Genomic DNA, 15284 nt, shown 5'->3' with positions numbered 1-15284 from the left:
CTCTTTTCCCAGGTGATTCACTGGGGTGATAAACTTAATGTTGCAGAGACTGGGACAACAGATGTGCTGTTCTTTCCCTGAATTAGCAGTGAAGTGATTCCTGTATTGCAGTCCAAGTGAGTATTACATTATTTTACCTAGCACGGAATTATTTCTGAATGCTGCTAGCTTTTGGACAGATTGTGCTGGACTATTCAAGGAAAGCACAATAAATTACATGCCCATTCTTGTGTCCTTGCTCAGGGTTTGAATTCAGTTACACTCCTTTTACAATGCGGTGACAGGTAGTGAAACGTTGTACATGGCAGGAGTATGGTACATCCACAAAAGCTGTGGAAACATCCCTGTTCTCAGTGTTCAGTGGGAAATTCCTGGAAAAAGTGTGGCTTTTAAATGCAGCTCCTCTGGGGCAGCCTTTGGAGTGAGGATGCTGCTGGTTTTGAATGTGGCCAGGAAGAGCAAAGGCAGCATTTCTTAGTTAAGGGAAATGTGATAACTGTGGTTTCATTTCTCCATTGAAAAAATGCACAGAGTTGGTAGCTGGGGGCTATGGCCAATGCTGATTAAACAATCCCCCGTGTTTTCTGTTTAACAACTAAATGTATCAGCTTTGTCTGGTAGATTTTACAAACCCTTAAACAAACAAACCCCCAAACTTTAAGTTTTTGAAACTAACTCTACAAAGTTGTTGTCTTCCTCCACTCAGCAAGAATTTGTCTTATGGCAGAAATCAGATTATCTTGCTTGCTTCTTTGTGGATGATGAGCTTGGCAAAAATCAGGGAATGTGTATGGTCATCCTGAGAAAATTACTGATGTCTCTAGCAGAGGATGTCTATAAGCATGTAATTAACTGGTCCAAAGGGAAGGAACATGGGGAAAGTACAGGGTGTAGCAATAAAAATACACCAATACCCTCTGTGTAGTATAACCACAAATAAGCAGTAACTGAGACTATAAAAGACATTTTGCATTTCTCTGGCGGTGTCCTGAGATAGCCCGAGTCTTCTGCTCCTGGTTGTGTAAGACCTTTGCCCTGTCTGTCTTGCGGAGAGGGAGGAAATCTGTGTGATAGATTTATCATTCATAGATGAAATCACAGATTATTTTTGTTGTTCTTTTGGGAAAATGACACTTCACTGTGAAGAATTTATTACTGCCTTGATCTCAAGTTTAGGGGATGTTTGAAGAGTTAAGGAGAATAGCTTAATATTCTTATATTGCTAAAGCTATTGTTTAACTTGCTGTTTATGAAAGGACCCATAAAGACCTACGCAAGGCTGGCAATTTGTGCTGGTTGTCATATGAGCTAGGTTTGGTGACTCCAAAAACTTTGTGTGTGTGGTTTTTTGGGGGGTTGGTTTTTTTGTCTTTTGGTGGTTAATGGATCCTAGAAATGTGGTTTAATCCTTTCACTCTTTCTGTGTCTTAATTCTGCATTGCACAGCTGGTGTTTCAGATGACATCTTATGAATGCATGCCTGGTGGGTCATCCTCCCTTCTTGGTAGCTGATCAGACAGCTCTTACAAAAATATTGTGGGTTGTCTCTTCTGTTTCCATTGATGAATCTGTGCTTCTAAGTGCCTGTACACTAATATATACAATATCGGGAATAAATACAAGGAGTTAGAGATCTGTGTGCAGTTGCAGGGCTGTGATCTTGTTGGGACCATGGAGTTGTGGAGGGATAGCTCACATGACTGGAATGCTGCAATGGATGGGTATATGCTCTTTAGGAAGGACAGGCTGGGAAGAAAAGGAGATGGAGTTGCCCTTTATGTGAGAGGACAGCTGGAGTGCTTGGAGTTCTGCCTGGGGATGGATGATGAGCCAACTGAGAGCTTATGCATAAGGATTAAAGAGCAGACCAATACGGGTGACATTGTAGTAGCTGTCTGCTGTAGGCTACCTGATCAGCAAAAACAAGTAGATGAGGCCTTGACAACTGAAAGTAGCTTCTCATTCACAGGCCCAGATGCTCGTGGTGGTCTTTAACCATCCCATTATCTCCTGGAGGGTCAGCACAGCAGGTTATAAGCAATGCAGGAGGTTCCTGACACAGGTATTAGAGAAGTGAGCAAGGAAAGGGCCTCATACAAGCAAGGGAGGGCTGGTTGTGGTATGAAGATCAAAAGCAGCCTTGGCTGCAGTGGCCGTGACATAATGGAGTTCAGGATCCTAAGAGCAGGGCAAAAAGCAAGACCACAGCTCTGGACTTCAGGAAAGAAGAATTTGACCTCTTCAGAGATCTGCTTGATAAAAGTCCTGTGGGATAAGGCCCTGAAAGTGGGAAGAGGATCCCAAGAAAGCTTGTTAATACTCAAGCATCACCTACTCCAAGCTCAAGAACAGTCCATCTCAACAAGCAGGTGGACAAGCAAAGATGCCAGGAGGCCTGCATGGATGAACGAGGAGCTCCTGGCAGAATGCAGACATGAAAAGGAAGTGTACAGAAGGTGGAAGCAGGAACAGGTGACCCTGGAGGAATACAGAGATGCTGTGTGAGCAGGCAGGGATGGGTTTAGGAAAGCCAAAGCCCACCTGGAGCTGAATCTGACAACGAATGTGAAGGGCAATGAGACGACCTTCCATAAGGACATAAGCAGCAAATGAGAGACTAGGGGAAAGGTGGGCCTGCTGCTGAATGGGGCAGGGGAGCTGATGATGACACAAGACATGGAAAAAATTGGGGAACTGAATACCTTCTTCACCTCAGTTTTTATTAGTATGACCAGCGTTCAGAAATCCCAGGTCCTGGAGACCAGGGGGAAAGTCTGGAACAAGGAAGTGTTGCCCTTGGTGAAGAGGGTCAGGTCAGGGAATACTTAAGAAAACTAGACATCCATAGGTCCATGGGCCTTGGTGGAACGCACCCACGAGTGCTGGGGGAGCTGGCTGATGTCATTGCAAGACCATTCTCGATAGTCTTTGGAAGCTCACGGCAATCAGCAGAGGTACCTGAGGACCGGAAGAGAGAAAACATCATGCCCATCTTCAAAAAGCATGGGAAGGAGGACCCAGAGAACTACAGGCTGGGCAGCCTCACCTCAATCATGAAGTTACAGAACAACTCATCCTGAAAATAATTTCCAGGCACATGAAGGACAAGACGGTGACTGGGAGTAGTCAGCATGGGTTTACCAAGGGGGAGGTCATGCTTGACAACCTGATAACCTTCTATGATGAAATGCCTGGCTTAGTAAATGAGGGGAGAACAATGGGTATTTTCTACCTTGACATTAGTAAGGCTTTTGACACTGTCTCCCATAAGATCTTGGAGAAGGTGATGAAGTATGGGCTGGATGAGCAGACAGTGAAGTGGATTGAAAACCGGCTCAACAACCGAGCTGAGAGGGTTGTGATTATTGGCACAAAGTCTGGTTGGCAGCCAGTAACTAGAGGTGTCCCCCAGAAGCCAATATTTGGTCCAGTACTCTTCAACGTCTTCTTTAATGATCTGGATGCTTGGACAGAGGGCACTCCCAGCAAGTTTGCAGACGATACAAAGTTAGGAGGAGTGGCTGGTACAGCAGATGGTTTTGCTGACGTTCAGAGTGATGTCAACAGGCTGGAAAAATTAGCTGACAGGAGCCTCATGAAGTTCAACAAGGGGAGGTGAAAAGTCCTGCACCTGATGAGGAACAACCCCATGCACCAAGACACGCTGGGGGCTGCCCAGCTGGAAAGCAGCTTTGCAGAAAAGAATCTGGGGGGTCCCAGTGGGTACAAAGTTGAACGAGCTGGCAGTGTACTTTTGTAGTAAAGGCCTACAGCCTGGTGGACTGCATTAGGAGGGATGTTTGCAAGCAGTTTGAGGGACATGATCCTTCCTCTCTGCTCAGCTGTGGTGAGGCCACACGTGGAGTGTTGTGTCCAGTTCTGGGCTCCCCAGTATAAGAGGGAGATGGTTAGAGATGGTTAAGGGATTGGAGCATCTTCCATATGAGGAGTGGCTGAGGGAGCTGGGACTGTTGAGCCCAGAGAAGAGAAGGCTCAGAGGGATCTCATCAGTGGGAACAAATACTGGATGGGAGGGTGCAAAGAAGATGGAACCAGGCTCTTTACGGTGATGCCCAGTGACAGGATCAGAGGCAGTGGGCACAAACTGAAACACAGGAGGTTCCGTCTAAACATCAGGAAACATTTCTTAAACTGGTGGTGACGGAGCACTGGCACATGTTGCCCAGAGAGGTTGTGGAGTCTCCCTCCTTGGAGACATTCAAAAGCCATGTGGACATGGTCTGAGCAGCCTGCTCTAGATGGCCCTGCTTGAGCAGGGGGGCTGGACAAGATGAGTTCCAGAGGCTCATTTTTATTTATTTATTTTTAGCAAATGCTGGAAAATGGTCCAGAATGAACATCTTGACAAAATGAGTTCATCTATTTGTGGTTCATTGTAACAAACATAAGTGGAAAGGTGGTTTCTTAGCTTAGATCATTCAGAATGGAGCTTGCAGAAGCTTCAAATACAACTGTGGTGTGTGCTCCCAGAGGCACAAAACTGGTGTAACCTCACCTTTACTCTCTCAGGAACTGGCTCAACTGCTGGTTTGGTGTGTGGCATCTGGTGGTGGGAGTTAATTCAGGAATATCCTGCAATCAGCGTTCTGTGGCGGTCAGATGAGGTAGATACTCTGGTCCCTTCTGGCATTATGATTTAAAAAACTATTTGGTTATTGTGAAATTTGCTTACTCCATAAAATGACTGAGAATTAATGCTCGATTAAAGGTCCTGTAGTGTGCAATTGTCTGAAAATAAAGGAGGATTTTTTTGTATTTTGCGTGTGAATATCATGTGTGAATATAATGTATACAAATACACGTGTGTATACACACACACACACACATACTCATACCCTCCCCCCTACCTTTTGTACCGGCTCTCTTTATGCATATAACATCATGAACCAAAAATACAAGATAAGTATATTGTCATGATTCCTCAGGTCAGTGATTATAAAATGAAGAGTATAACTCTCCAGAAATACTGAATAAATACAAACAGGGAAGAAGGGTAACATGGAAATCTTAACAGCAAAAGCTTTTAGTAATACTTCTGCCATGCAGGTCTGATTTACCCATATTTTATCCCTATTAGCCAACTAATTAGTCCTTTGCTATTTGTAGAACAATTGTTGTTTTATAGAGTAGAGGCTAACATTTGCGTCTAGTGTTACTGGTTTTTAAGGCAAATTGCATTTTTTTTCAAAAATACTGATATTCCCATGAAAGTCCAAGGCAAAAAGTGCTGAATCAAAATCTTTTTAGCCTAGTAGTAATTGCCTCTTCACTTGGCTGTGACTAATTACTATTTTTTTAAGTTTCGTAATAGCTGCAGCTATAGAGCTGATTTAAAGGCCTTATTTCTTATTGCCAATTTTTATAATTCAAATTGCAGCCTGATTTAAATTCAAAGGAAAACGAAACAATTACATTTCCCTTAGTGTGTATCAATAAAGACCTTTATATTTTGGGTTTGGATAATCATACTTCCTGTGTTATAAGAGCTTTGCAACTACTTCAACTGATTCCAGAGGTTTTTTTGTCAGTTCAGTTAATAGTATGGACAAACTGTTGCTTTTATGGGATTGAAAATTTGTAAGATCTTAAAAATGAGAACTTTTAATGCTAAGTTGGATAAACTATTAAGCGTTAACAAAGATAACTCTTGGTATTCAACACAGGATCAGCACCCCTGACACTGCATCTCTCTACAGTGCTGCTGAAGTCAGGCCTTAAAAGATACACCAGTTAATGAGAAATTGCGTTTCTCTGGTAGTCACAGATTTATGCAATGAAGAAATTCATACTTTCTTCCTGGGGGCATTGGATCTAAATTGCTCTGACATCTTTCTTGTGCAATAGAAAGTGCCTTCCTGATTATGAAGATAGAGATTAAAAAGCACATTTATTCATGAATGGTTTAAGAAATGTTTTCATCCAGGTATTTTGTGTGAAGACATGTGATTTGGCACTTCTGGCAAATTCTGCTCCTAACAGAAAGGAGAGGTAAAGCTCCTCCTGGATGGGAGCAGCCCTGTTTTTTTATTCAGTGAAGGATGTGATTATTTAGAGGGATGCAGCATTCCAAGGATGTTTCTGAAGACCACAACAAAGATTATGTCCAGTGGTCTAAGTATCTTTTTCATTTGCTTTCAATAATTGTGTCTCCAAGTTGAGTTTACTTTCCTGCCAGTTCTGATCAAAGCATTTTCATGATAAACTGATTACTTTTTATTTTGGTCTGTCTGCCAATCCAAATAACAAAAAGTATTGCTGATAGCTGTATGATTTCTTTTAATATTCTTTCTTTTTTTCTTTTTGTCTCTCCAACAGGCCATCTGTGGAAAAGAAAAAGAAAAAATGAAGTATGTATTCTTAATACTTTTCATGAATTTATTACCACAGTATGCTGGGAAGGCTTTGAGAAGAGATGATAGATACCCGAAAACATTTGAAGACATTAAAAATGAGATAGCTGGCTATACTGATATTGCTAAAGCTATTATTGACCTTGCTGTTCATGGAAAAGCTCAGAACAGATCCTATGAAAGATTAGCAGTTTTTGCCGATACCATAGGACCTAGACTCAGCGGTTCAAAAAATCTAGATGCAGCCATCAAATATATGTTCAGTGCCCTGCAGGAAGACGGGCTGGAAAATGTGCATCTGGAGCCTGTGAAAGTACCACACTGGGAAAGAGGAGAAGAGTTTGCAATGATGCTGGAACCAAGGAATCACAGCATTGCTATTTTGGGACTTGGGAGCAGTGTTGCAACTCCTCCAGAAGGTAACTCTTCCTTTTGGAATTAAGTATCACTTGCTTTTCAACACCAAACTGTATTATACGCCTAACAACTTCCTCTCTCAGTGGTCAAACTGAAGTTTTCTGCCTGCTATAATAGTTCTGCAAGACGAGATGCTACTTTTCTGTGCGACATGGTTGTAAATGATGCAGTTTGGTTTAACTCAGTTTGGTTGAACCGGCTTGTAAAATTAAAGTTTTTTCTCCATTAAATCTATACCCTGTTGTTTAACACTGCTGAACCTCATTTGCAAAGATTCTGCTCCTCCATTGAGGTTGGTGGAAAACTTGTTCTTGTGATCTGGGGCTTTCCAGCCCCTCTTTTTAATTTTGGCCAGAGAAGTTCTCTATGGACTGTTGAGTTGACACATGATTTCTGCTCTTCTTGCTGTGCCCTATCCTGCCAAGCTCAGCACTTCACTCTGGCAAAAAACAAGACAGCAGGAAGAGGAGGAGAATCTCATGCTGAGCTTGGAAAGTGCCAGCCCCTCGCTAAGCGTGGCAATTGGTATCTGTGTGTCCTTTCCTCCCCCCGTCTCATGCTCACCTTGGAAAAGTCTTTGGCACTTACCTCTTACTGAACTATGCGTTGCCTTTTAGTGGATCATGTGTGATATGTTACTTCAGGAACAAGAATAATCATTAGCTCGGCTCAGCAAAATTCAGATGTTTTGAGCCCCAAATATTAGCTCACTTGCAAATGAAATGATTTCTAAGATACTCCTTTTGTACATATTGATATAGGGCAGGAGTGCTATTTAAAGGCCAGGTGACAACCTTCTTCTGTGATTGCTCTGCATAAATAACAGTAGACTTATTCCTAGACCACTTCAAAAGCAGTCTTATTCCTTTATGAGAAAATAACTTTAGTTTAGGAAATAAAAGGTAACATGATACTTATAATTTTTTTTTTAATTGTAAATTTTTGTAATGGTGAGCTTTCTGTTTGAAACAAATAATGGTATAAAAGCTGTTTTGTTTAGAAAAATTATATAGCCCTTCAAAACACAACAAAGTGAAAGTGGGTAATTTAAGATATGTTTGGAATAAATCTTACTTGGTTTGGGAAACTGCTACTGTAAATTTTGTCTGAGGTATTTCTGTCATATCGAGGTAAACACATGCCTAAAATGCAAAACAACTAAAACCCTTAATAATATCTGTTTATCCCATGATATGTCTAAGGCTTAGTGCTTTGGCAAGAGAATATTTACAGCAAATGTTAAACCTACAACTTATTTTCTATCCTTTCCAGTCCTATTCCAAGATTCCTAAAAACGAAGCTAAAATTAAAACTGTGTTTTTGGTGTTGAGCAAGTGTTACTGAACCTGCAAAATGAACCTGGAATTTAATCTTGGCAAACATCTTCACATCCTGAGAAGTGATCACATCCTGCTTTCCTTTCTTAGCTGTGTAGTTATTTGCACTTGGCTGGTCTTACTCCTAGGTTTCCCTTTTTTCATTTAGAAAGATACTGAATTTACATCTTTAAAATTGCTCACAGAGGCTAATCATGTCCTACTTTTTCATCTGATCTCATTATACTGATGACTGAATGGTCTGGCTGGTACCTGTGGCTGGTGATATCTTGGAAGATAACATTGTATTATCCAGTGCTGGTTTATACTGAGTAATGTTCAAAACCCCCACATTATTCTTCCTCACCTTTTTACTTTCCTCTGACATCTGCCATGTTTCTGAAGAGGTGTATGTGTTGGTGCTAGAAGACTGCATGGCAATGAGATCTCTCACAGGAGAGTGGGCAGTTTCTCACACTTGGTGGAATAATTTTGATTAAATTACTTACCTTCTGACTTAAAATCTGTCCTACTGTTTGTGGCTGTTACAATTTCTGCTGGTCTCATCTTACTCTGTGCAAGCTGTGACAGGTTTTCGTGCTTGAGGAGGTTATGTGGGGTAGCTGGTCCCTGATGAGCTCTTGGCTGTCGTTCTTCCGATCGCTGGACCGGCCGCCTGGCTGTCGGAAATGCCTGGTGAGAGCCACTCATCATCAGCCTCTCCAGGCAAGAGAATTGCAAGGTGTGCTGCTCAGAAAAGCGCCTGTCCTAAAACTCACACTCATCCCAAGCATGGAAAAAAAATAGTGTGGTTACACTATTAAAATCACCACCTCATCACTTCCGAGGAATTCATTCTCAGATCTGCTCCCTCTGCTGTAACCAGCAATTGTCACCGTGCCCTATTCCTGAAAAAAAAAGGATAGGCAACTGAATCACATCAGAAATATTTGAACAATTTCCCTCAGTGAGGGAATACCGGCAGTTCTGATTTGTCTTGTTTTAGCCAAGAAGCTGTGGAAGTGTGTGAGTCATCCTGTAATCAAAATAATGCAATTCAATATTTCATCAATATGAGATGCTTGATGCTGATTCTCCTGGTATTGTGCTGCTGTTGCTGCATGGGATCAAGCCAGGGAGATCTACCGCTGCTGTGCCGTGCTTTGCCAGAGTAATGCGTTAAAGGCTGAGGACTGGCGTTCAGACGTCGGCTCCATGTTCTGGCCATTGGCGCCTGGGTTCTGCCCGGGGGCAGAGACACCCTTCAGAGCTGCCTCTAAAGTGGATGTGCAGGTGACCCCTGAAGGTGTTTGATGTTAGCTTGATAGTTATTCTGCATTTTAAATCATTCCTATCAGGATATGTTTCAGACCCCTCGGTTTACAAACCACTGTCTGTAGAGCCCTGACGCATCCCTTCCTTGACACTACCTGGTGCCTACTTAGAGCCAGAGGACAGCACTGGCTCAGCTTTTTGTCTTTTAATGTCTGGGGATGGGATTAAGATGGGAGGGGGTGACTCCCCCATCCCAGTAGGAGGTACAGGACAGCATTTCTTGCTTTCTCATCCTCTCTGTTATGTCCTGTATTCCTCTCTTCCTATTAAGTGCCTGTAGGCTTCGGACCTGATGAGCTAAGAAAATAGGAAGTATTGGCAGAAACTTAAAATGTTGCTTCTCTCTGGATGTGCTTAGTGCTTCATGCTGGACATGGTGGCCCCCACTGCTCTTAAAGCTCCTCCTGGAGCTCAGCTCCCTAAGCTAGTGCTCTGAAGGGCTCTTGATTAACACGGCAATAGCCTAACAGCGGTTAGAAACCTGGCTTTACATTTTGGAAATTCAGGGTTTATTTTCCCTTCTGTCCATGGAAATTCAAACCAGTGTTTCCTAAGAGTGACCCAATGACCAGAGCACATGCTGAGGCTGCTCACTTTCCATTTTGGCACATGCCAAGCAAGTGTGGAAAAAAATCCGTGATCCTTTGGGGCAGGAACAGGAAGCCCTAAATAGTAGCAGTATTTTAGCCATGGAGCCTGAGCCAGCATTGACTACAGGATACAAGGAGTGTCTCTTCCTCCAGGTCTTCTATCTAACCCATGCCTATGGGGTTGAAAACCTTAGGGGATGTGGACAGAACTTTGCCTGTTTATTGGATTTGCTGGGATTTGCCTACTTTGGCTCAGATATGAGTTTGGCATATTGATGGTTGGCTCACTCGAGCTTGAAACAGTTCTGATTATGTGCAGGAGGCTTTTTGGTACCTTGTGATCTTATGGGTAAAATCTGCATTTCCCTGTTTTCTTCTTTAGAACTGGGCAACATGCCAGGATGTCAAGTTTCCAGATTCAGTCTGATTTACACAGCAAAAAGGGGCAGCACAGAAAAGGCTAGAATTTTTTTTTTATTATTGAAGAGGAAAAAAAAAACCATTTTCCTTTTCAGTGTATCCCAAGATTTGAAGATGTTGGGTCAAAAAGAAAGTTTTCACTTCCTTTGATCTCCTTACAAGGAGGGAGTAACTTTCATGCCTGTCTTAGCAACAGAGAGAGGAGAAACACGAAACGCAGAATGACCTGGATTTCCAGAAGTCAGCAGAGATTGAAAATGGTCACCACCTCAAAGAAATGGATTCCTAGGTAACAAACAGGATTGAATGTTAGAAAGCCCTCATTTTAGGGAGCTGGCAAACTGGAGGTTTACAATATTTTGTCAATGTCCGTGTCTCATTTCCAGTGTTTCAACATTGGCAAAACATAGAGATATATGTAGAGAGACTGTGTTGATTTCTGGTAGTAGTGATTATATCCCCCAAATTCTGAGGAAAATAGATATAATTGTTGCTTTGAGAATGCCATAATTAAAGGAAAGTAGTAGTTTAGCAGATGTTTGACCATAAAGTATCAAAGAATTCATATTTTCTGCATGTGTTTTAAAATGCACTTTTTTCTTTTCCTGATGGGTGACCGTGCCCTTTCATTTTAAAGGAATACTGACAAGTAGAACCAACCCCAGAACGCAGCCTGCCCGAAATGTCGTCTCAGAAAAGGAACAGTCTCTAGTTTCTGTGTACTGTTTGTTGCAGTGAAACTGAAATAACATAAATCTGAAGATGATGTATTGGCAGACTTTTTCCTAGTTTTTGTGTTCGAGTCGTGGGTTTTTTTTGTTTAACTATCAACAACATTTGGTCCAGTCTTGCTCTTATAGAAGGTGGTGGGAGTTTTGCCGCTTAGATAATATGAAAATAGTTCCAGCCTGTTATTTATAAAATAGGAATTATATGTGTCTCGAAGCTGTTGAAGGCGTGTGCTGTTGCTGTAGGCTCACAGTCTTTTTAAGCCAGGGATGCTGCTGAAAGAAGTGGTCTGGCCCCAGTCCTGGCTGATGTATTTTTCCCCAGTGTTGACCCTCCTTTTTTGTTTCTCAGTGGTGGATTAGGGAATTCAGCTAGATTAACAAAAGGCCAACAAAAAAGTTAATTTTAATGTGTATCAGAGGATTTACCCTTGAGTTGCCAGCATCTCGGATGACCACTGACCTACTGGGAGAGGAGATCTTTCTGGAGGGGCTTGGGTACCCCCCTTGATGAGGGGTTCAGTGCTGAGAACAGGGGTTGGAGAGATTCGTAGGCATGAGAGCACAGTGCACAGCAAAGCCTTCCTTCTGTCTTCACTGGATCCCTCTTCTTCTATGCATGAGGAGCTATTGATTCGTTATCTTGAGACCATGAGCCTCAGTATGGGGTGCCTGGATTGTATATTATTACTTAGAGCAGCGCTGCTTGCAGTATGATAATTATGCTACTGTTTTTCTTGGAATGTAAAAGATGATGTCCATGAAGGACCTCAGACGCTGTGGTGTTCAGCGGCGCAGCGTCTGGGCCAAAAGTTAGTGCAGTTGCATTTCAAAGATTTAGAGAGTAGGAGTAGCTGTGTGGCTTTGATGTGGACATGCTGTGTGGGAGGGACATGGGTTCTGATTGCTGCTTTAATGAATGTTCAGGTGAACTATATGGATTGGCAACAGCAAGAAAGTTGAATATCAGGCCTTGGCCCTTTTCAGTGTTGCTGAGTTTGAGGGTGGTTACCTCAAGGATGGTAAACCCAGGCTGAAGCTCCTGCCTCACACTAATGGAGGCAGGATTTGAACATGGTTTTCTACATGTGTGAGGAGTGCATGCACAGCTGGGTGGCACTGCCACCTTCCCTCCCAGGGGATGGCGTGCAGTGACTGGCATCTTGACTCGCTAAGCAGGGAATAGTTGCCCTCTGTACTTCCTGCCTTGGGCACCTGTGTGCTCCGAAACTGGCTTTTCTGGATCCCACTCTTGGATGCCTGATTCTTCCCAGACACTGCATAGCAAGCCTGTGCCCTGTGCAGGGCTGCTCCTGGGAGAACCAGGACCATTGCCCTGCTCTTTCGGCATCCAAGGCTTTGTGCTGGAGGTTGGGTCCAACCGTCTTGCTGCTAGGATTTACTGCTACACAGTAAGCTACATGTTATCGAAACCAAACTGTTCTAATGAGATCCAGTACTTGCTGGAAATTGTAAGTCATATTTGTAAAAAATGTGACTATTATATAGTGGTGTTTTTTCTCTGTGTTCTTCTTAAAGAATGGAGTAATAGGTTTAGTCTCTGTGCTATGCATCAGGGCTGAATAGCCTCATATCCTTTTGGATAACTCCTATGTAATTCTAGTTTCATGAAGTAATTCTCTTTACTGTTCCACAGAGTAGGTGAGGTCACATTTTCCAGAAGTGTATTCAGATTTTACAAAATCTTTCTTCCTGATAAAAGCCTCCTTCTTCGTTTCACAGTTCCCCTGAAATAGTTAATCTTTTCTTCATATTATAATTCTTATATCAGTACATATTGATACGTGTTGATAGAGCAAATGTGTTTCCAGGTGTTAAAGTATTTTAAATTTTCAGTACATGTTAATAATTTTTGAGGGAGAAAAAAATAAGTGATGATATGAATCTTTCATTTGCTTCAGCCTGACACCAAGCTTTAATTTGATGAGTTCATTATGGACCCAGAATTTGGGTTTGTTTTTCTGAAAATCTTGTTGAATTATGTGGGGCATTGGGGGAAAGCTGAACTAATTCCTGGAGAGACCTGAAAAGCGACATGTTTTTAAAAAAGGCAAGATAGAGGTTGAGGGGAAAAATGTTTTCTGGCCTGATTTTAGAGGATGCTGAACCTAAATAGGATATAATGCCACATCCCTAATGTTACTTAGCTTTCAAGAATATATTTGCCTTTTCCCTCTACTCCCCAAAACCTTCTTTTCTTTGACCTGTCCCAACAACTACCTTTCTTCCCTATCTCCAGGCACATATATCTAATTTTTCACTGTTGTATGCTTCATCTTCTTACATCCTCATCCAGGAGTATTGATCCTGGCATGTGGTCCGGTTCTGTGCAGGATGATGTGGCATCCAGGGTCCAAGACTGCTATTTTTACAGGAGCATTGCACATCCCAGCTGCTGCATTATAAGTTCGTATGTGCAGCTCTTTCCTGTGACCCATGCAAAAAAATTTCTAGGTTTTCTGTAACTCTGTGAAAGAAGCTACCTTGCACGTAGGCACGAGACAGTGCATGTGGGCCATTTCTGAAAGAAGCAGGGGCATGGTACTTTTATCCTGGGGAGATGATCGAGTCTGAGGGACAACTGAATTAGCCAGGCTAAGGTCAGAAAAGCTTGGGTCTACCACCTGCATGTGCTTACCGTCGGCATGGAATACAGTATACCGTGGTGCAGCAGCCTCCAGACTAAATTAGCTTTGTGGGAGAGCTGAGGTGGAAATGGAGAAATCTGAGAAGTGGCAGCCATCTAGCAGACATGAAACAAGGGTGGTCTGATGTCTCTGGTCTGCAAGGTAGAGCTGTGATGGTCAGGTAGGCTTCATGCACTGCTCTTGTGTGTTGCTGCTCCTACTCTGTCTTCTTCCTACCATGAAGAAGTGTCTTGATTTCCTGGTCCTGGTGTCCTAATGTTTGGTTCTGATGAATGGGGAGGTAGCTCTCTGTCTCCCTCTTGCTCTCATGACTGCAGAGGCCAGGATGTGTTTCAGATACATTCTTCCCCACTTTCAGAATCTCCACCAGTACCAGAACAATTAGATGTGTTGTTGACTTTTTGTGTTGATATTTCAGGCAGTATTCTATGCTTAGGATGCAAAAATTTTAAATATATAACACACAGAGAAGTTTAGCAGAGACTTAGTTGATGTAGTTTCCAGCTTTGTTGTGTCTAGCTCTAAAAATACTGTTTCTTAATTTTTTTAAGCAAAAATTGCCTTGTCCATCAGATTATTTATTTGACAGTGGCAGCTTCAGTGCATGTGGATTAGCAGCATCGCTGTTCCATAGTGTGATTTGTAAGAGAAATCATAATTCTTATGTTAACACAGTGTGAAGTAAATGAAGTTTGGAAGGTACATAGGGGTGAGTTGTTCACTTGCTGTTACTGAAAAAATTTATTGTCAAGTTAATGATGGCTGCATTTGGCTTTGTAACTAGATCTCCAGGGGACTGTTGCTGTTAACTGGATGACAAAAATGAGACTGGGGGGAAAAAAGGAAGAGAGTAAGGCTGTAATTGAGGAATGAGGAAATCAGTATCCAGTAAGATTAAACAGTATGTAAATGATATTTCTTTCTGGCTTTGCTAAATCCTTCTTTTAATACAGCAACTGATTGTAACTAACTAGGTTGAATTTCTGTGTGTTTATGAGTTGAGTGTTTCTAGGATAGTAATAAAAACCAGTGGAGACTGGGTTCCTAAGTCTCAGGAATTCCTCATACTTGATATGGTAAAGTCTTGCCATGTCTTGCCCTGGTGTGGCCAAGAACAGCAACAATATTCTGTATGAAGTTTCCTTGATGTTTTAGTAGAGATTCTTCAGTTTTTAAAATCTGATAATAAGGTGGATTTTCCTTTTTTTTCTTACTCTTCTTGAAACCTGTTACTAACACAAACAGATGGATAGCTCCAGATACTAAAATGGCTTAAATATTCACTGCATTTAATCTTGGGGAGAATAAGTAATCTTGTGAGGAATTCCCTTTGAACTAATCTACTTCTGGCATGATTGCTGGCAGGTAAGCAAGGTGCTAGGAGGTGACTCTCCAGACAGAATTCTTCATGTCAAGAATCAGACTTCTGAGGTATGGC

At 42.2% G+C, this 15284-nt stretch overlaps 1 protein-coding gene across 1 annotated transcript in view; it reads left to right on the top strand.

Annotated features, from left to right (window-relative positions):
- Positions 1 to 6340: 6340 nt before the first annotated feature.
- CPQ (carboxypeptidase Q) overlaps positions 6341 to 15284 on the top strand; it is a 140202-nt gene continuing 131258 nt past the window's right edge. The window contains exon 1 of the mRNA XM_010577074.1: positions 6341 to 6790. Within this exon, the coding sequence (XP_010575376.1) occupies positions 6364 to 6790 (427 nt within the window). The 5' untranslated portion in view covers positions 6341 to 6363. The remainder of the gene's footprint in view (positions 6791 to 15284) is intronic.

Source organism: Haliaeetus leucocephalus, unplaced genomic scaffold (assembly GCF_000737465.1).
Source record: "Haliaeetus leucocephalus isolate CR32 unplaced genomic scaffold, Haliaeetus_leucocephalus-4.0 Scaffold555, whole genome shotgun sequence".
Classification (NCBI taxonomy): Eukaryota; Metazoa; Chordata; class Aves; order Accipitriformes; family Accipitridae; genus Haliaeetus; species Haliaeetus leucocephalus.
This window is presented reverse-complemented; position numbering and strand designations above follow the sequence as displayed.